The sequence below is a fragment of the Leptonychotes weddellii genome, chromosome 8 (genome assembly GCF_054177405.1).
Source record: "Leptonychotes weddellii isolate Sample4059 chromosome 8, ASM5417740v2, whole genome shotgun sequence".
In the NCBI taxonomy this organism is placed as follows: Eukaryota; Metazoa; Chordata; class Mammalia; order Carnivora; family Phocidae; genus Leptonychotes; species Leptonychotes weddellii.
The window spans coordinates 1,155,567-1,177,818 of NC_138376.1; the positions used below are offsets into that span (position 1 = coordinate 1,155,567).

The following is a 22,252-nucleotide window of genomic DNA, read 5'->3' on the forward strand; positions in this document are numbered from 1 at the left end:
AACTGAGAATTTAGACAAAAATGGTAACCATTGTTCCACCAGGTATAATTTACCTCAAGCCCTCCCTTAATCAGGCTTTTTCTTAGACTTTTCCCCCTACTTCCTGTCCCACAATGTAATCATCTTATCAAAGAAATGATCCCAGTTCTTCCCACTTTGAGCTCAAGTACTTCTGGTATCACTTTATTTTTTATTAATGTATAATGTGATAATAAACTACATGTATTTAAAGTGTATAACTCGATAAGTTTTGACGTACATATGCACCCATGAAATCATCACCACAATCAAGATCGTGAATACATCCAGTCAGAGAACATACTTTGTATGACTTGACTCTGAATTTGAGACTTCTTTTGCCCTGATTTGGTCTCCCTTGGTAGATGAGCAGTGAGCACTTGAAAAGAATGTATATTTTGCTTTTGTTGGGTGGAGGATTCTAAGAATGGATTAGTTTCCTTTTACAAGCTTAATGACTGAAAACAACACACTTACTGTCTTACAGTCACAGAGGTCAGAAGTCCAAAATGAGCTGGCCGGTCTGCAGTCCTCCGAAGGCTGTGGGAGAATCTGTCCCCTCACCTTCCAGTTTCTGGAGGCGGCCTGGATTCTTTGGCTTGTGTCCCGATCCTCCATCCTCAGAGCCATCGGTGTGGCATCCTTAAATCTTTCTTCACATCGCCTGCTCTGTGACCTTCTTTTTTTTTTTTTTTTTAATACTTTTTTGGTGTGTGTTAAAGATTTTATTTATTTATTTAAGAGAGAGAGAGAATGAGAGAGAGCACATGAGAGGGGGGAGGGTCAGAGGGAGAAGCAGACGCCCTGCTGAGCAGGGAGCCCGATGCGGGACTCGATCCAGGGACTCCAGGATCATGACCTGAGCCGAAGGCAGTCACTTAACCAACTGAGCCATCCAGGCGCCCAGCTCTGTGACCTTCTTGTAAGGACTCTTGGTGACATTGGGCCCACCCCTGTAATCCGGGATAACTTCCCCATCTTAAAGTCCTCAACATGATCTCATCGGCAGTGCATCTTGTTTTCGATAATTTCATAGTTTGGAGGATCCGGACGTGGCTGTCTTTGGGAGGGGCCCGTATTCCGCACACGCAGAGGTCAGTTAGGTCAAGTCGGTTGAGCGTTGTTCAAATGCTTTATATCCTTATTGATTTTGTCTACTTGTTTTATCAAATGTGATAGGGATATTTTAATTTGGGGCCCTCATTATGTAGATTTGTGTGTTCTCCTTGCAGCTCTGTCAGTTTTTCCTTCATGTATTTTGAAGCTGCCACTCGGTGCATAAACACTTGGGACTGTTAGGTCCTCTTCATCAAGTGACCTTCCTTATCATTGAGAATGAACTTTCTGTTGTTGGCCTTGAAGCTACTTTGATATTTGATTAGTGTCAGCGTGGTATATCTTCGTTCATCCTTTTGCTCTTAATTTACTTGTGGCTTCATATTTACTTACAGGTAATAAGTAGCTTTCATTGGGTTTTGCTTATTTCAGTCCAGTCTGGCAATCTGCCTTTTAATTGGGGTGTTTAGAGCAATTATTTAATGTGACATTTCCATTTAATGTGATTGTTGATGTGATTAAGTCTGTCATCCAGCTTTTTTTTTTTCTGTTCATATTGCCTTCGTTCCCTTTTTCCTCCATTCTTACCTTCTTTTGGAAACTGAATATTGCTTAGGATTCCAGTTTATTTTCTTACATTAGCTTATTAGCCATAACCCTTTATTATTTTCTTTTTTAAAGATTTATTTATTTGAGAGAGCACTGGAGAGAGAGAGCAAGCATGAGGGGGTTGCAGAGGCAGAGGGAGATCCTGGGACCCCGGGATCATGACCTGAGCCGAACGCAGACGCTTAACTGACTGAGCCACCCAGGCGCCCCATCCCTTTGTCCTATGTTGCTTAAGGTATACGTATTTATCGCCACTTACTTTCAAGTGATACTCCCCTTAGTGAACAGAAGAACCTTGCAGTAATGTTCTTCCACTTATCTCCTCCCAGCGTTTAATGTCGTTGTTGGCACATGCTTTCCTTGTACACGTGTTGTCAACCCCACAATACTTGTTATTTTTGTTTAAGCAATTATCAGATGTAAATAGTAAGAAAAATTATATCCACATACTTACTATTTCTGGTGTTTTTCAGCTTTATGATGTCTATCAGTGAGTGATAATTAGGGGTGATTTGACCCCGGGACGTTTGGCAGTGTTAGGAGACATTTTGGCTGTTAGGACTTGCTGGGATGGGCTCCTGGCTCCCAGCGGGTTGATGCCAGCAATCCTCTCCCCACAATGATTTAAAAGAATGATTTGGTCCAAAATCATTCAACAACAAGGTTGAGAAATGTTGGTTGTAGATCCTTATTCTCATCTGGTATCATTTTTTCTTCTGCATGAAGGGCTTCCTTAAGATTTCCACAGTGCAGTCCGCTGTTCATGAGTTCTTTCCAGTTTTTATGTCTGAAGAAGTCTTTATTTTGCCATTGTGTTTCAATTGTCATTTGACAGTTTTTCTTTTTAGTATATAATGTTGTTGCTCCGTTTTCTTCTTGTTTGCATTGCTTCCAACAAAAAAGCTGCTGTCGTTTTTTATCTTTGTTCCTTTACATTTATGTGTCTTTTTTTTTTCTCTGGATGTTTGTAAGATTTTCTCTAACACTGGGTTTGAGTTACTTGATTAAGATGTGCCTCAGTGTAGATTTGTGTCTCGTATGCTTGCAGTTTATTGAGTTTCTTAGACCTCTGAACCTTCATCAAGTTCAGAAAATAATGAGCTATTATTTGTTCAGATGTTTTTTCTGCTCCTCTCCCCTCATTTTGTTTTCAGGGACTCCCGTTGCGCACATACTGGGCCACCTGAAGTCCCTGGTGCCATCTCTCTCTCTCTCTTTTTTTTTTTTTAAGATTTTATTTGAGAGAGAGAGAGAGCCCAAGAGGGGGTAGGGTCAGAGGGAGAAGCAGACTCACTGCTGAGCAGGGAGCCCGATGTGGGACTCGATGCCAGGACCCCAGGATCATGACCTGAGCCAAAAGCAGTCACTCAACGAACTGAGCCACCCAGGCATCCTGCCATCTCTTTTTATAAATTCTTGTCTCCTGTCTTACTTTTGATATTTTCTGTTTTGTTGTCTTTGAATTTACTTTTTTCTTCTTTAATGCCTTTTGTGCCATGAAGACTATTCAGTATGCTTTTCATCTCCAAACATTCTCACTTTTAGCTCTAAATATTCCATTAAGGTCTTTTAAAAAAATGTCTTCCATGTCTCTATTAAACTTTTTTTTTTTTAAAGATTTTATTTATTTGACAGATACACAGCGAGAGAGGGAACACAAGCAGGGGGAGTGGGAGAGGGAGAAGCAGGCTTCCCGCCGAGCAGGGAGCCCGATGTGGGGCTCGATCCCAGGACCCCGGGATCATGACCTGAGCCGAGGCGACTGAGCCACCCAGGCGCCCCTCTATTAACTTTTTGAACATACGGAATGCAGTCATAATTTTTAATGTTCTCATCTGTTAATTTTAGCATCTGTGTTAGTTCTGGGTTGGCTTTAATGGATTATTTTTTTTCCTCATTATAGGTTGTATTTTCCTGCTTCTCTGTAGACCTGATAATCTTTGACTGAATGGCAGACACTGTAAATTTTACTTTATTGGGTTCTGCATGCTTTTGTGTTGAGCCTTATTCTGGGATTAAGTTACTTGAAACAGTGTGTTTGTGTCAGATCTGGCTTCTCACATGTGTCAGGTGAAGCAGAACAGTGTGTAGTGTAGGCCGCCTGGTCCCACCGTTGGGGCCCCGCCTTCCTGAGTGTTGTACCCAGCGTCTGACGAATGTGAGATTTGCCAGTTTGACTGATGGGAACAGAAACTCTATTTCCAGCCCTTTTTGACCACCGGTACTGCTCCCTTGAATCCTTCTGGGTGATTGTTCCCCTGCCTCGGTGGTCTCATCACTTACCCACGCCCTGATGGGCACTTCACTGAGTACTCGAGTGGGAACCTCTGCAGTTCTCCTTGCTTCTTTCCTTGTGCAGCTTTCATCTGCAGTACTCTGTCCCGTGACCTCGAGTCCCCAATTTCCCCGAAGTCTAAGCATTCTCTCTCAGTTCGGGGAGTCTGCTGGGCAGCCTCCGGGTACCCCCTGTCTGCACCCTGGCCTGGAAACTCAAGGCAGTATGCCGGGGCCGTTGTGTGACTCACCTCATTGGTTTACTGATTCTTAGGGATCGTGCTTCTTGGTTGTAGGAAACTCATCGTCTGTTTTGGAAACCTGTTTCCTTTGTTTTATCTGGAATTTTTTGGTTATTTCATGCAGGAGTGTGGATCCAATCTTGTTAATCTTATCTAGACCACAGCTTGATCCTTTTGAGGTTGTTTTCTTTGAATTTATTACCCTTTATTCATACCATAAGCTTTATTAGGGCAGATCTAGCCCAGCCTCACTCTGGGACTATTTCTCAGGGGCCCCATGACCACCATGTACCTCAGTGATTTGCTAGAATGCCTCAGCCAAGTGGCATGACTTAGGGCTAAAGATGATTACTACAAAGGACATGAAACAGGATCAGAAGGAAAAAGATCTTCGCAAGAGGAATCCAGAGAAATCTGGTGCAGGCTTCCGAGTCGTCCCTCTGTGAGGGTCGCACAGAGGCCCTTTGTTTCTAGCTGTGAGAATGTCTCTCCCCGGGAAGCCTGCTTGAGCCTTGGGGTCCAGAATTCTTAGAAGGAGCTAACCCCTCCCGCAGGCACCTGCTGTCGGGCAGCTGTGGGGCAGACCCCAGACGAGGCAGCGTCTGTGCGGGAGGTCTTCATGTGTGCTTGAAACAGTGCGGACAGTCGGGGACGTCACCCTCCAGGCGCACCGTGACACCCTCGGCCCGTGACGATGTAAGCCTTAGTTTTGAGAGTGTAAGGCTCGGAAGCGTGGATCCAGTTCTCCCTGTTGATTAGTAAGGATCGAACAGATCAGACTTGCGGCTGCTCCTTCCTCCTGGGTGCACTTGCCTTGCTGCGGAAGGTGCTGGAACGGTCTGCGTGTCTGTCTTCACGCTGGGTTCTGTCCTGCATGACTTCCTGTTTCCCATGGAGGCTGCCGTGCTCCCACCAGATTGATGAACTTCCGAATCCGCGGTCCCGAGCTGTCACCTTCGTGTCCTCGGCTCCGTCCGACCGCTGTTCTTGAGGGGCCCTGCCTCCCTGCTCTGCAGGCTGGGGTGCCTCCTGGCAGGGTGCCCAGGGGGTTGGGGGTCATGTCGGGGTCCCCCTTCTCTCAGGGTCACTGTTCTGTCCCGCTGCTGTTCAAATACGAAGACCGTTGTTCCAGATCGTTCAGTGGGGTAGCCCTTGACACCGGCAGAGCTAGTCCACTTGCTCTTGTGTTAGAAACAAATCTCACAAGGTGACTTACCAATTTTAAAACAAAATTAACTCACCCAGTTTCAAATACAGACTAAAGAATAAGTAGTAGGACGCGCCCTGTACGAGGATACTTGGTGATGTCCTCTTCCAGGTTTTGTCTCTCATTTACATATAAACCTTCCTTTTTATAAAAATAAAAACAGGATCACGCCACATACACCATTCTTAACATCACACGTCTTTCCTAATCCGTGCACAGAGAGAGACTTCATTTTAAAATGTCCACAGAGAGCACTTTAGTGTGGATGCGCCATACATTCTTCAGCCGCGATCCTGCTAACGGACATTTCGGTTTGCGTGTCACCCTCCGGAGTGTGGCAGGTGCTGGTGCTATGTCTCTGCACTCCGAGGTGCTTCTGCACAATAAAGTCCTCCCAGCAACAAACTGGACTGGGTGACAGGTGCATTTAAAGTTTTGATGGATCCTGCCCTGTCAGACTGCCCCTGGGTGGACCGAGCGAGGCTCCATTCCTGCCACGCAGCCCACGCGCGTTCCTGGGCCTTGCCCGCTCCGTGTTTTCCGTGGAGCGTTCTCTCGTGGCTCATTTGACACTGTCGTGGGTGAATTGCTTGTTTGGGTTGTTGGCTTTTTTGTTGTAATTGTTGTGGGTTCATCTCTTTTGCTATTTATGGGAATTCAGAATATTGCCTTTTGTTTATGGTTTATTTTAGAAGTTTTACATTTTTATGTGGTTATATCTGTCAGTCTCTTTGTCTTAGGATTTTTTGCTTTCTGTATTTCAAGCTTATAAAGCCTTTTATTCTGTTTTTGCTTTTTCTTTAAAATTCTACTCCAACAGAAATTTTCATGTGTACCGTGAAAGTAAGAAACTCACCTTAATTTTTTTCTCAAATAGACAGTCGTTTGTTATGACACTATTTAGTGACTAATCAGCTTATTTTAATTAATTTGAAAGTTGCTTAATCCTATTCAGTTCTTATAATCCTGGGTCTGTTTCATTGAGTTTTATTCCATACTAGGCCACTCTCTTTTACCTTATCTCTTGGTATATTTTGAAATGGGGTAGGGCAAGTCTCCTCCCTGAATTCTTTCAAAACTATTTTTGGTTATTGTTACACATTGTAGGTAGGACGTTTTATTGACATTGGTAGGTGTACTATTAATACTTCGTGTATCTTAGAACACAGAGGTGATGAAGATGATCAACTACAACACGGACTTAGCACCAGTTATGTATGCCAGGCCCTAAATGAAGCATTTCATGTTGAACATTTCTTATTAATTTCTCACAGTAACCCTATGAATGAGGTACTGTTTTTATATTCATTTCACAAAGAAGAAGCATCAAAGTCACTTCTCGGATAGCCCCGTAGCTATCTCGCCTTCCTTCTGTCCATACCGTAAACTTCACCCCTTTCCCAGGTGAAGGCTATAAGGCTAAGGACAAATCTGTTTGGTATTTCAGGAATCCGTGACCTTCAAGGATGTGATAGTGGATTTTACCCAGGAAGAATGGAAACAGCTGGATCCTGTCCAGAGAGATTTGTTCAGGGATGTGACACTGGAAAATTACACACACCTGGTCTCCATAGGTAAGGATGACTTCTGAGTTCGTATCTCAGGGTGTGGAGGAGGAGGGGTCTCTTGTGCTTAGGTGAGTTTTTGCCTTTAATGAAGTTAAGGAACCTAAGATTCCTATATTTTGAAAGGCTTTGAAAAGGTTTCTACTCTCCTAGCAAGTAGAAGTACAAACTAGTAACTTCTCTGAGCCCACCTTGGTTCCCAAATTATACCGTGTCTGGGAATTTGTAACATCGAGGCTTTATGTGCTATTCACTGCTCTAGGATTTGTCTCATGTAGGACTTTCCTCCTACTGTAATCAGGCACCTTTTTTCCCCCCGTGAGCAGGACTCCAAGTTTCCAAACCCGATGTGATTTCCCAGTTAGAGCAAGGGACAGAGCCATGGATCGTGGAGCCTGGCATCCCAGTAGGTGCTTCGGGAGGTAAGTGATGGACACCTGCCCGGTGAGTATCATTAACTCTAACCATCAGCCTGGTAAGAGGATTTTATGTCTGAAATACAGATGTATTTGCTTCTCTTTACCGTCTCCCGTGGAGAAAGGAGAATCCATCTGGACTCTTGGGGCTTTGTCAGAACACTAACGGTCTCAACATATATTCTATTTTGGGATACTCCTTTCAGAGGCGGTATCCTTCCTGCTTTTTTTTCTGAAGGCAACCTCTTGACCTGGACTCTGGATTCCATCTTTTCCCACCTCCTTTGGGACCCTGGTCTCTTAATTATCACCTCACTTTTCAGCCCTTACCGCTTGTTTGTTTTGGATCTCCAGGCTCGATGACTAGTACTTTCAAACAGAAATAGTACCCTAAATTTCCAAGTGCTTTACTCAGCACTGTTCCTCCTTTTGGCCACCATCCAATCTGTCACCTTGCTTTCCCAGCCAAACTCTACAATAGTCAGTTCCATACCTGCAGTCTTCATTTTTTATCACCTGTACCTTAAGCTTCTGACCCTACAACTTAATCCAAGACTATCCCTGAAATTGTGAATAACTTTCTTGTAGACCATGAATTCCCAAAGTGCACGGAGAGGAGCTTCAAAGATCTGACTCTGAAAAAATATACAGACTTAGTCATGCTAGGTGAGGGATAGATCTCTAAAGTCAGTGAGGTGGGAGCAGGGGTTCTTTTTATGGGGAGAAAAAAAAGTACTCCATGTTCAAATTTGAGAAGTGCTGGGTCATCAAAATTTTAGCAGGTTTCTTACTGAAAGACCACTCAGAGATTTCTTAAATACGTAATTGGGCAGTATGAATTTCCAGTAGGGTTGCATAGCATGTAACATTCTCCCTCCCCCACTGTGAAGCCTTTTCATACTGCACCTTTAAAATCTTCCTCTTAGGGGCCCCTGGGTGGCTCAGTCGGTTAAACGACTGCCTTCGGCTCGGGTCATGCTCCCAGGATCCTGGGATCGAGCCCCGCATCGGGCTCCCTGCTCGGTGGAGAGCCTGCTTCTCCCTCTCCCTCTGTCTGCCGCTCTGCCTACTTACGCTCTCTCTCTATCTCTGTTAAATAAATAAATTTTAAAAAATCTTAAAAAAAAAAAAAAATCTTCCTCTTAGAAGACGGTTTCTCAGAACATAGTTTAGAAAAATGATTTTTAGAAAAATTAAGAGGTTTATTAAGTCATGCTTAACTTTTGGAAAAGAGTTGTCAGGTTTTATTACAAATTAAAGTTTTTGAAAATCCCAACTTGAGCAGATAGAAGGCAATTTTAAAATATTTAACTGTGTACTGAAAAATCCCAGACTTTTCACAAAACACTTTAGTCATTACCAAAGAGAGATTCATTTAGGTAAAAATAACATTAGACGCCTCCTGTTGCATAGATAACGTAGATGGTCCCAGGGATCCGGTCAGTAGGCAGAAGACAGACACTTGAAATATTTGGCCCCGTTCCTTGGTTGACTTCTTATTACTGGAATGAGACATGATGGTAGTCTTGGTAAGCTGGCCTCTAGCCCCTGGCCCTGCGCTCTTCAGCATCCAGAGCGGACTCATTCTCAACTGCGTATTTGGCTCTTTTTATCTCCGTAAGAACAATGGACAGCTTTACAGACACGTGCAGGTAATTGGGAGTTGTAGGAGTACCCACAGTGAGGTGGCTGCTGGTCCGGGGCCTTGTCTGGATTCTTCTCCTTACCCTCCTCATGCCCTCTCCTCTGGGCCAGTGGAGACCTGGCCCCCGCAGGATCCTGACCAGTAACCCTGACCCGAGCTGTGTCTCTCGGGCCCAGTGCACAGGGGTGTGGTAGGGTTGTGGTCGAGGCCCACAGCTTTGCTTTAGTAAAGTGAGAATTCCTTTCTGCAGCAGGAGTAGTGCTGCTCAGTGTGGCCTTCTGGAACTCTCTCCAGTCCTTCATTCTTTGCCACGGATCTAAGACATGACAACGTGGATAACGTTTGTTGCCTTCTCCTGCCCTTCTCCTGCCCTTCTGGGCTGGACACCCTTTTCCCCTTTAACAGCCTCAGACCCCATGATCTCTGTGTTCCTCACTGTGGAATACTTCCAGAAGGTATTCTTCACGGCCAAGTGCTGTACAAATAGGTCTTTCTTGGTGTTACTCCGTTAGTGGAAACACACCCATCTCTCGTACTGCACAGCTGGCCATTCCCCTGACTCTTCGGGTCCGTGCTGGGGGAGCTCGGCTGTTTGGCTTTGCCCTGGGCTTCCAGACGTCGCGCCCGTAGCCAGGGCGCCCGGGATGGGCGGGGGGAGGCTGTCCTGCGTCTCTGCCTCCCGGTGCACGCTGGCAGTGACGATGGTGGTGATTGTGGCCCTCCTGTCACCAACGGAACCACAGAAATGCGTTATTAAGCAGCTTTGTTTCTTTACTGAATCTACCAGCATTGACTCCCCTGCTGCGTGTAGCTGTCCCCTCCCTGGGCTTGAGCGACACTCCGCCCCCTGGTTACGCGCCTGCCTGTCTGTCCTTCTGCTTCCTTTCTGCAGTACGTTTGATCCCGCCTGTCAGCCTGTCTTTGAGGGTCTCCCTTGCCCTCTTTTCTCAAAGACATTCCTGTGGTTTCTCCTCTCCTGTGCTCCCTTTTTAGTGCCAATCCCTCCTCTCCTCTATCTGAACATCTGGGTGGTTCTACTTTTGGCATCTTCCACCCCCACAAACACCACTACAGTCTGGTCGCTCAGTTCTCTTCCTGATTCTCAGAATGCCTGGAGTTGAACTTGCTGTCTTCCGCCCCTAAAGTCTGTCCTGTGCACCTTTCCCATTCCTGGCAGAGATGTAAGTGTTCCCCCAGTGTGCCCGGCTAACGACCGTGGTCCCAATTAGCCAGGTCTTCCCTCGTTGTCCTCACTTGAAATCTTTGTTCCAGATTTTTGTTTGCTGCTCGTTGGCAAGGAATCCCCGTTCAGACTTGCTTTCGTCTGATGGTGTCTCCTCTCGGCCATCTCCCATCTCTGTGGTCAGCTTCTAATTTACTATTACCTTCCCGGTTCTTCGAGATTATCTATGAAACTGAGTGAGACTTTCTCTTGCCACTTTCATATTTTATTTATCATTATCCTTCGCTCTTTCCAGCTTTCTCCCCAAATAATTGGCTACACTTGAAAACCCTCGAGATTTCCTAAGGGCTTTATTTTTAGCTTCATTAGGTCCTTCCCACAACAGCAATTATTTGTTCCCTTCTACTTAGAGAATAGAGGCATTTTCTTTTTCTTTCAGACTGCGAGACAAGACCAGAAAATAGTTCAGTCCGAGCGCTCAACATCTCTGAGGAGCAGCCATGTCAAGAGGCAGTAGTGGAAAAACACAAAAGGGATGATCCTTGCAGTTCTAACTCTTTAGAAAGCTGGGGGTGTGGAAGCAGTGTAGAGAAGCATCAGGCAAACCAACAGACACTGGCAAGAGAAATAAAAATCACTGAAAAGACAGTACCCACGTGGGAGAGAGGCCCTGTAACTAAGGACTCTGAAAAACGCATCAGTGTGAGTTCAAACCTTGTAACACAAGAAAAATCCCCAGAAGAGACCTCTACTAAAACAAGCGCCAAACAGAATACAAACCCAGTTAAAAAAGAGAAATCTTGCAAGTGCAACGAATGTGGGAAAGCTTTTAGTTATTGTTCAGCTCTTATTCGCCATCAGAGAACACATACTGGAGAAAAGCCCTACAAATGTAATGAATGTGAAAAAGCCTTCAGCCGGAGTGAAAACCTTATAAACCATCAAAGAATTCATACTGGAGATAAACCGTATAAATGCGATCAGTGTGGAAAAGGCTTCATTGAGGGCCCATCTCTTACTCAACATCAAAGAATTCACACCGGAGAAAAACCCTATAAATGTGATGAATGTGGGAAAGCCTTTAGTCAGAGGACCCATCTTGTTCAGCATCAGAGAATTCATACTGGCGAGAAACCGTATACTTGCAATGAGTGCGGAAAAGCCTTTAGCCAGAGGGGCCACTTTATGGAACATCAGAAAATTCATACAGGAGAAAAACCTTTTAAATGTGATGAGTGTGACAAAACCTTCACCAGGAGCACACACCTCACTCAGCATCAGAAAATTCATACTGGCGAGAAAACCTATAAATGTAATGAATGTGGGAAGGCCTTCAACGGGCCCTCAACATTTATCCGCCATCACATGATCCACACTGGGGAGAAGCCGTATGAGTGCAACGAGTGCGGGAAGGCCTTCAGTCAGCACTCGAACCTCACTCAGCACCAGAAAACACACACGGGGGAGAAACCGTACGACTGTGCTGAGTGCGGGAAATCCTTCAGTTACTGGTCGTCGCTCGCTCAGCACCTGAAGATTCACACCGGAGAGAAACCGTACAGATGCACTGAGTGTGGCAAGGCCTTCAGCTACTGTTCCTCCCTGACTCAGCACCGGAGAATCCACACCAGAGAGAAGCCTTTCGAGTGCACCGAGTGCGGGAAGGCTTTCAGTTACCTCTCCAACCTCAACCAGCATCAGAAGACGCACACCCAGGAGAAGGCGTACGAGTGTAAGGAGTGTGGGAAGGCCTTCATTCGGAGTTCATCTCTGGCCAAACACGAGAGGATCCATACTGGCGAGAAGCCCTATCAGTGTCACGAGTGCGGGAAAGCCTTCAGTTACGGCTCGTCCCTCATTCAGCACAGGAAAATACACACCGGAGAGCGACCGTATAAGTGCAGCGAGTGTGGGAGAGCCTTCAACCAGAACATCCACCTCACACAGCACAAGAGGATTCACACAGGCGCAAAGCCCTACGAGTGTGCTGAGTGCGGCAAAGCCTTCCGGCACTGCTCCTCCCTTGCTCAGCATCAGAAGACCCACACCGAAGAGAAACCCTACCAGTGCAACAAATGCGAGAAGGCTTTCAGCCAGAACTCCCACCTGACTCAGCACCAGCGCATCCACAGCGGGGAGAAGCCATACAAGTGCAGTGAGTGTGACAAGGCCTTCAGCCGGAGCACCCACCTGACGGAACACCAGAACACGCACACGGGAGAGAAACCCTACAACTGTCACGAATGCAGGAAGACCTTCAGCCAGAGCACGTACCTCATCCAGCACCAGAGGATTCACTCAGGGGAGAAACCCTTTGGATGTAGCGACTGTGGGAAAGCCTTCCGGTACCGCTCTGCTCTCAGCAAACATCAGAGACTGCACCCGGGCATATGACCCTTCCAGGAAGTCCGCCTTGTCCTTTGGTTAAGTACCGAGGACTCCGAGTGAAGTCAGCGAACCGCTCAAAATACTCTTCCTTTTCACCGTCCACTATGGTACGGAAAGGACGCAAAGGGCTGAAGGAACCAGTGATGCTGTTAAGCAACTCGGTGACATTGGAAAATTGAACTGTTTTCAGCTGCAATTTGCTCTGTGAATGAGGGATCTGGAGTAGGTGGGTTTCAGGAGTTTGGAGTTTTATATTCCAGTTTTGTATATTCACAATATATTCTTGACTAGGATTACTTTACATCAGCATTTTGCTGTGTTGCATCTAGCGTGTGTGTATTTATGCATGTTTTGCTAATAGAAAGCATTTGTGCCTCAGTAACTAGACGGGGGATCTATTATGCTCCTGTTCTAATGCGTTTAAGTTGATTAAGTAACTGGTTCCTAATAAAAAGAGTTACAAAACATTCTTAAATTAATAATTCATTGGGATATCCTGGCTTACCTCAGGGCAAGGGCTAAACCTTCCTGTTCCTGTTTCTTTTAGTCTTCGCATTCTAGGAGTTCTATCACAACTACAGAGATCCTCCTCTGTAGCTAAACCAGTGTCATTTAACCCTCACTGAAGAGTGCAGTCACCTCCGGACCTTTATAAAATTTGTTGCCAAGGCCCCACCCTCGGAGACTAACTTAACTGGCCTAGTGGGTGGGGACAGGCTTCACTATGTTTTTAAACTCCGAATGTGCAGCCCAGAAAGAGAACTGGATTAGATGACCCGCTCCTTAGTCGGCAGCTTCCGGTGGCTCCTCCTAGAAGCCTCACGTAACTTGTACACAGAATTTCGACTGTCGTCTTGTTTCGTAAGTTGGGTTCTCATGCTCTGGGAGGTAGGGTTAATTTATTTCCTCTCCGAAGTGCAGAAATTAAACAGCTGTGTAAAGGTCATCTTACCTGCTTTTCCTTGACCCCAGATGCCAAAGGCAGATGACAGTTAACGACCTCCCTGGCCGTGTGTGGCTCCGGTCAGGATAATGTGCGAGCCAGGAATCCATATGGGCCGAGCCCAGAAGGGACAGGCCCCTTCGATTTCCTCCAGATCTAGTCTAATTACCAGGTAGCTCTTTTCGGGGCCACTAACGACTTCCCAGCCTGGCCTTGAGAATGGAGAGCTCTGAGAACAGAGGGTAGCAGAGCAAAGTTCTAGACTCTTCCACAGCAAGGTTTGGGGGGAGTGGGCGCTGCAGACTCTCACAAGTGAAAAAAAAAACCAATGTAGTCTTTTTGGCTTTAATAAATGCCAGTGACCTACACTGGAGTCTTGTCCCCTCCTTTTTTTCTTTTTTTTTTTTTTTATTTGAGAGAGAGAGAATGAGAGAGAGCATGAGAGGCAGGAGGGTCAGAGGGAGAAGCAGACTCCCTGCCGAGCAGGGAGCCCGATGCGGGACTCGATCCCGGGACTCCAGGATCATGACCTGAGCCGAAGGCAGTCGCTTAACCAACTGAGCCACCCAGGCGCCCGTCTTGTCCCCTCCTTAAGTGGAGGTGCCAGACAGTGAAAAACAGATCGAATTCAGGAAAAATGTAGCCATTTTAAATTTCACGACCTTTTTCTGTTGTAATTTGAACCATCTGTAAAGGAATGCCGCCTTGGTATTTCATAATTTCTCAAGGCTTCCATCATGTAGGAATTACAGTCCTCCCACCTCGGAGGTGGAAACGGGCAGGATACAGGGTAAGCTTGGGGTGGGATCGGAGCCCCTCCCACAGGACAAGGAAATGAAGTTTCTGTACCTGCGTGAAGGGTCCTCTCGCGTCAAAGGAGATCCCAAAATGGAAGACACCAGAGTCTGTCTGGAATGCGAAGACGCCTGTCCTTGTGCAGATTCCTAAATGAAGGAGTAGAATTTATGTGGAAATGTGTCACCAACCCTGAAAGATCCCGCTTTGTTCCACTCGTCACAGATGCCGTCAGGTCCAGGCACCTGGAGCGTGTGGTCACTGCCCGACTTACTTCCTCTGCTTGCCTGTCCCCCATCTGCCCAGATCTCTCCCTGATCATACAGGCCTGCAGAACGCAGAAGCGGGGGGCCTCCAGAGGTTGGCATGACCTTGGTTTCTGTATCTTCTTTTTGAGTAGCTCAAGAAACCCTCTTTACTATTCGTCCCAGAACACATTCCACGTCCCCAGGGGAGCAGATTTGCAACTGCCGCTTCAGCTCAGACACATCACCCTAATCCTACACGCTGGTGAGTGAAGGTGTTCACCACCTGAGCTGCCCCCTCGCCATGTATGTTCCTCCCTCCCCCCATCTTAAGAGCCGAGAGAGGAAGTTCCTTCGAGTGGTTTCTTAGTCCTTTTTTCTTCATCGTGTCACTTACATGCCACAAACATCTATCCCACTATGTCCTACTAGACGGCAGAGTAAAATTAAAATCTAAAGCGGGAAACTGGAATTTAGAAGTTCTAGCCTTTTCCTTGAACTTACAACCAGCCCTGAAAACTAGGAGTTCAGTTTACATTAGAGGTGTACCATCCACTGACAAGCTGCCCCAAAATAAAAGGGTCTCAGAAATAACCAATAAAACCAGACAATACTTTTTGAGGTGAGAAATTCTCTACCATTAACAAAAAATTCTATGAACTTCATAATGTAGTTTCTTTGGATGTTTCAGCGTCCAAGACTGAGCATATAAAGACCACGCATTTTTCCCTCAGTCCTAGACTGGCAATTTCCTTATCTGCCACCAGATCGTAGATAAAGGGCCACCTGACCGGGTTTTTGTCAAATACGTTGTTGGGGGAAAGGGGGAAATACCAATAACCTCGTCATTCTTAAACATTTGGGTCTTCAGGGGCGCCTGGGTGGCTCAGCCGGTTAAGCGGCTGCCTTGGGCTCAGGTCACGATCCCAGGGTCAGCAGGGAATCTGCTCCTCCCTCTCCCTCTGCCCCCACCCCTGCTGTGCTCTCTCAAAGTGAAATCTTTTTAAAGCAAAAAAAAATTGGGGTTTTTCCATTAAAAATAATCCAGCCACAGCCGCTGCCTATGAGTGCCCTAACCTTATAGTGCTTGGGGGTCAGATGGGGACAAAACCAAATCTCTGCTTCCACAGAATTCACATTTTATTCTAAATAAATGTGTCGAATGCCAAGCGATGGTAAGTGTTTGAACTAACACTGAAACTGTGGATGGCTTGTGAGAAATCCCAGCAGGGGCTGTGGAAGTAGGATGGCTGGGAAATGCCTTTCTAAGGAGACCGCTGAGCACAGGCTGGAGGAGGTGAAGGAATGGACGAAGTCGGTGATGGAGAGCCTCCTAGGCATAGGGCCGTGGCCACAAAGGTCCTGAGACCGAGCGTCTCTGGCAGTTGGAGGACGCCGGCTGGAGCTCGGTGAGTGGGGACGGGGTCAGGCAGCTGCGGAACCGCTCACGCGGGGCCTTCCTGGCCTTGGTCAGGACTGGGCATTTTATTCCCAATGAGATGGGAGGTCAGCGGGGGCTGCTGAGCGGGGGAGTGACAGGATTTTACTTAGGTTTTAGGGGGGTCGCTTGCTGCAGTGGAGGGAAGAGATGCAGGGGTCTGGGTGGAATGCTACCCCGGTTGGTCCAGGTGACCCAGACAGAAGTGTTAGTGAATGTAGGAAGTAGCTGGGTTGAGGCGCTACTCGGAAAAAACAGACCAGGTTTGCTGACGGTTTGGACATGAGAGTGTGAGAGAAAGAAACCAGAATGGCTCCGATGTGGGAAGCAAAGGCAAAAGAAAAATTAAATTTCCTTACTACCTACAGCCCACTGACAAGTCCTTGAAACAGGCAGAAGAGACCTTCCTCTGGGAGTTCAGCTGCCTGGATGTTAATACTCTGCTGAGGGCAAAGTATTAGTGGCCTGACCCCCAGGATCCTGTGAGTCTAACACATAAAAATTCCTTTGGAAACTTCCTCTATCTCTACCATCCTCCCCCAAGACACGTGTTGGCAGTCGTCCCCCAAGCATACGGTCCACCGATAGACATCTGAAGGCTCTCATGACTCAGGTTCTATTAGACGGTAATAAATGACCTTTCCCCAACAACAGCTGGCCCCCGTGAGGTCCTGGAAACCTTGCTTCCAAATTCCCTAGAGACTCACGCTGTCCCTGAACGCCTCCCAACTTGAGGGTATACGATGGGCCACTTTTCGCAACCCCAGCGCGGCTCTTTCGCCCACGGGGCCTGTCCCCGTGCTTTACTAAAACCACCTGTTTGCACCAAAGACGTCTCAAGCACACCTTGCTGGCCGTCGGCCTCGAACCCTAACGTCTTTCCCGCGTCCGCTCTAAGGGCTCCGGCCTGAGTAACATGAAGAAAGCAGCGGCCGAGTCCTGGAGAAAGGACGACCAAAGAGGGAGCAGGTTCACAGAAGGGGTGAGGAACCGGAATTCAATTTGGGAACTTGTTAAACATGGGAAACCCCACAGAATACAAGTGTACAAAGAACACATCGGTCCGCTATCACTCAGGTCCCGAAAGAAGAGCGTCGCCGGCGTCCCAGTAACCCCTCCTCTACCCCTTCCAGTCACAACCTGTCTTCGTCCCCCGGGGACCACCGTCCTGCGTGCCAACACCGGAGATGAGTTTCACCCGCGTTTGACCTGCGCTCACACAACAGGCTTGTGTGACTGGCTTTTTGAACTCAGACTGGGTTTGCGGGACTCGTCCCTGTTGTTGCAAGGAGCTGTGAACGTCGCACTCCGTTCCTCCACAGGTGTCTCATGCGGGTTGTTTCCACGCCGAGGCGGCTGGGAACAACGCCACCGATAACATCCCTGCACGCCTTTTGTGCACGCACGTGCCCGTCTCTGCTCCGCGCACACCTGGGAGTGAAGTGATGGCGTCCGGGTGCGCGGACGTCCAACTGCAGCAGACACTGCCAAACCCCCGCCACCCACGTTGAGAGCTTCCGCTGCTCCGCGTCTTTGCCGACGTTTTCATGGCGGTTTTCTTTTAGCTACCTGGGCCAGGTGTGCCTTCGGATACTTCAGACACCCAAGTGCAGACATCAAGTCGGCTGCAGGGTGCGCAAGGCTGCAGTACGAGGGAGAGGGCCGCTGGGGGCCCACGGTGTGTATTTAAAATCATGGGAGCGGATGGTGTGGCTTTGGAGGAGAGTGTAGACAAACCAGAGTCTCAAGGACTGAGCCCTTGGAAACCCCAGCTTTTAGAAATCAGAGGTGGAGATCCACGCAGAAGGGAGGCAGCCTGTGAGGCAGTGAGATAGTCAAGGAGTGGAGTGTACGGCAGCCCAATGAAAAGAGAGTTTAAGGATGAGAAGATGATCGACTCTGTCTCCTGAGAGGTTGCAAACGATGAAAGCTGAGAACTGACCTTTAGATTTGGCAGGGAAGGGATCAGTGTTGACCTGAAGAGCAGCTTCGGTGGACTGCAGGAACCGAAACCTGACTGGAGCGGTGAACACGAGAGTAGGAAGGAGACAGCTGGGGAAAGCAAGTCTGGGCACTTGAGTTTTGCCAGAATGAGAAAAGAAAATTGGGGTAGTTGCTAGAAGAGGATATTGAGTTGATGACTTTTTTTTAAGATTTTATTTTTTCAAGCGACAGTGAGGGGGGGGCAGGGGGAGAAGCAGGCTTCCCACAGAGCAGGGAGCCCGATGCGGGACTTGATCCCAGGACCCTGGGATCATGACCTGAGCCAGAGGCAGACGCTTAACGACTGAGCCCCCCCACCCGGCGCCGAGTTGATGACCCTCACCAGGAGTTATGACAGTACATTTGAATGCTCCCGAGCCTGACCCAGTAGGGAGGGAAAAGCTGATGACCCAGAGAGGAGTGAAAATAAAGGGAAGTCCCGAAGGGAGCAGGACTCAGTGAGCTCAGTGCACAAGGGGGAGGGCTGACCTTAAAACAGGAGCGTGACCGGGCTGGCTGTAGAAACAGGAGGGAGCGCAGAGTATTTGGCTGTGGTTGTAGGTAGGTTGGTGGAGGAAGGCTGCGGAAGTTCTCCTTCGATTGCTTCTGGTTTTTCACAGAATTAGGTCATGAGCGGGGACGGAGAAGTGGGTGATGAGCTGTCAGAGGCTTAATGAGAGGACACAAGGTGTGAATGGGGACCTCGGACAGTGCGGGGGAGTGACCAATGGAAGAAACGCAGGGCTGGAGGGTGACAGACAGGCCCCTTGAGGAATCTGGCCGAGAATTTCCAAGGAGACCCATCACCATCTTTCAGCTTCCTTTGATGTTCCGCTGCATGGGGGCAGGGATAGAATAAGCTGAAAACTGGATTTAACCAGGATTTTCCTAGGACAGTGTGACCCAAGAGAGGGTTAAGAGAGCAAGGCTGCTTGAGAGACGTTGATTATAATAATGACCTGTGGCATTTACGGGGAATGGAGTGAGGGAAGCAAAGAAAAACCCACAGGTCTTCCTGTTTTAGGTTTTGTTGAGGCTGAAAACAGATAGATCGTACTAGAGGGAGGAAGCTGAAAAGGTAGGACGGAGATGGTAGTCAGGAAGTGGGCTGCTTGCAACGGAGGTTGTGAGGAGTGTACTCACTGGTAAGGACACGAGGTCCAGGGTGTGACTCCGGGTGGAGATGTCTAAGAGAAAGAGAAAAGCAGACGGTTGGAGGAGAGGCAGCTGAGACCCGAGAGCCCGGGCGTTAGGTGGACTGACTACATGAATATTACTCGGAAGAGTGGGGCAGGCGCTATGATCTCAGGGGATGAAGCAGTGACTTGGGATCAGTAGATGGCTTCAAGAAGGGGCGGTGGGTGGTCTGGTTTGATGGCGGATGTCTTGGCAGCAGTGGGGGGCGTCAAGGGACGAGGCGGAAACGATGGCCTGTAAGTGGCGATGAGCAGCAAGGACACCTACCTCACCTCAGGCCCAGTTAAGTCTGCTTACGTAAGAGAGATGCAAGGGAAGAAGAGCAAGAAGGCAAAGGAAATATTCTAAAAGAAGTGCCAGAATTACCTGAAGAACTGTTTTCAGAGTCTGATGCATCTTCTTGTGAATTCTCTCACTGTGACAAATGCAAATGAGAAAGTAGACTGATAATCTGGGAACATTTTGAATCAAGACTAAAGAGTGATCACAGAGCCTAGGCTCTGTTTACCAGAAGGAGGAAGGAGAAAGGCAGTGGGAGAGGGCCCACCCCCTCAGACGGTAGCTACTCAGTTCGTGTTTATAACTGGGTAACTGGCTGAAAGTTAAGTAGGGCACATACATTACGAGGGAGGAGAGGGGTCAGTACTGATCCTAATGATCCTATTTTTTGGAGGGAAGGTGCCCACGACCCAAGTCCCTAGGTAAATTCGAGCCTCCAGGCTGAAGAGAACAGGAAGTGAAACTGGATGGGCCCTAGGAAGGAGAGAGGGGCAGGGGCCCTGAAGGAAGGGTACGTAGGTGAGCTGGGGGGAGCTAGAGAGCCAGAGGCCGACGGGACAGTGTGGGGCGATCGGCATCAGTGACTTCAGCGTGACCCCAAACCTTCTGAACCCCACAGCCGACCCCCTGCACAATCTCACACTTCTCCCGCACCCTTATTTCTGGTGCGCTGTGGATCTGCCCACCCGGAGAGCGCGGGGTTTGCGCTCATCACTCGCCTGCCCTCCCGACAGACGCGGTTCCCGCGGTTAACTAACAAAGTAGCAGCCTGTGCTCTATGGGAGCCTCAAATGACGGATCTGATTCGTGCTGGTCCGTGTGAAGCAACTCCTATATTCCGGCCACACCTGGCCTCAAACACTGGGGACCAGGCCCTGGACAATGACCACAGCAATAATAATTACTGTTTATCAAAAAGCAGCATTCCATTTTTTCAAACGACAGCCCTTGGAGGTTTGTGTTGCTCTACCTGGTTTTACAGGTGATAAAACCGAAATGTGAATGGTAACTAACTTCTCTGTCACTCATACAGTAAGGGTGCACTGGGCATTCAAATTCTACTCCGGCTTGCTTCCAAGTCCCTATTTTCCTTCCTCCTCACAATGCCCACCAGCAAGTCACCAAACGTAAGGCCCCCCTCCGAGTGTTGAGTCCACTGGGTTTCTTCCAGTGCCAAGAATGCATAGCCATGCACCTCTTTCAATCTCCACCATAGTTTTACGTACTCAGCGTTCCATCTCTGTGACATCTTCCTTGCCAAAACGTTTCCCCAAACACAAGATGAATCTTAAAAAAATAATAATAATAGGGGCGCCTGGGTGGCTCAGTCGTTGGGCGTCTGCCTTCAGCTCAGGTCATGGTCCCAGGGTCCTGGGATCGAGCCCCACATCGGGCTCCCTGCTTGGCGGGAGGCCTGCTTCTCCCTCTCCCACTCCCCCTGCTTGTGTTCCCTCTCTCGCTGTGTCTCTCTCTGTCAAATAAATGAATCTTTCAAAAAAAAAAAAATGAATGTCTATACCATAATGATCATGAAGCAATGGACAGAAAGTAGCATTACCAGTTAGCCCTGATGTTAAATATCCTGACCATCAATAGAACTACAGGTTTTTAACCTGTCTATACATCAGAGAGCTACAGAATTATAAAATGGATACTGTACGGCTTCCTAAAATTGATTCTTTTTGGTGCCTGAGCCAGTTCTCTCCACCTTTCACCAAACCTTTCCTCCTGTGGAATCAGACCAATTCATTTGAAATCAATTTGTCATAATTGAATTAGACAGAAATCAATGTATGACCAATTTGCTGAAAAATCAATTCACCCATTTTACAAAAAAAAAATGCATTTAACTATAAAGTTACAATTGGGTAAACTGGGAAAAACTTTTCCCCTGCCTGCCGGAGAAGCAGTAACAAGATCCTCAGCGACTGACGTACTTTAAAGCTGGAGAAGCACCGCGCTGGATGGTTTCTCAGCAAATCGATGATCGAGGTCTACGGGAGGACTAATGCTGCACTCAAGTTTTTGGTTTCGGAGTCTAGTCTTTTCTTCATAACCGATTAGAAGATGAAACTAACTACCTTATATGATCTTTATGTCCCCAAATTGATTATATTTTCAACATTTTTGTATGCTAGAAAAGTGAAGATTGCCCAGCTTAAATTTTACAGTAATCTTATTTTTTTAAAGGTTTTAAAAATCTTTTAAAGATCTTAAATTCATTAAATTCATTGCCTCGGTGTACCAGAGGACTGCCAGTCTACCCTCAACTGGAAAGCTCCGTCTCTCTGATCTTTCCCGGCTGGAGACGCTATTTTCCAAAAATGGCCCTAGCAGTGTTTCTGGTCCTGAACGGTCCTCCAGAAAGCCCATTCTCCCACCCAACCGCCCCAACTCGGGGGCTCTCACCGCCTCCTTGGGCAGCACTCAGCAGAAGTGACCCGGTTTCCAGGTCTAGGTCATACAAGGGAGAAGACCCCGCTCCCGTCACTTCTCCCTCCACCCCAGAAACCGCCTCTCCATCCCCCCGATCCTTTGTAACACACACTACGAGCACAGATGTCCCCTCGCCTTCTAGGAAATAGATGTTTGGAGAGAGTTCTTTGAAAAGCTGCACTTGATCCTTATTACTGTTCTCTCTCTACAATCCAAGCGGCTGACGGGGCAGTATGAACCCCAGACAGCAAGTGGCACTCCGAATCACCCTTCAGTCGGCTCCTGAACCTGAACCCCAGACAGCAAGTGGCACTCCGAATCACCCTTCAGTCG

General features: G+C 47.7%; 1 protein-coding gene across 1 annotated transcript in view; it reads left to right on the forward strand.

Annotated features, from left to right (window-relative positions):
* The window catches only part of ZNF184 (zinc finger protein 184), a 29,447-nt gene extending 16,377 nt beyond the window's left edge, over positions 1-13,070 (forward strand). The window contains exons 3-5 of the mRNA XM_081827500.1: positions 6,854-6,980; positions 7,298-7,393; positions 10,655-13,070. Coding sequence (XP_081683626.1) covers positions 6,854-6,980; positions 7,298-7,393; positions 10,655-12,609 — 2,178 coding nt within the window. The 3' untranslated portion in view covers positions 12,610-13,070. The remainder of the gene's footprint in view (positions 1-6,853; positions 6,981-7,297; positions 7,394-10,654) is intronic.
* The last annotated feature ends 9,182 nt before the right edge of the window (positions 13,071-22,252 follow it).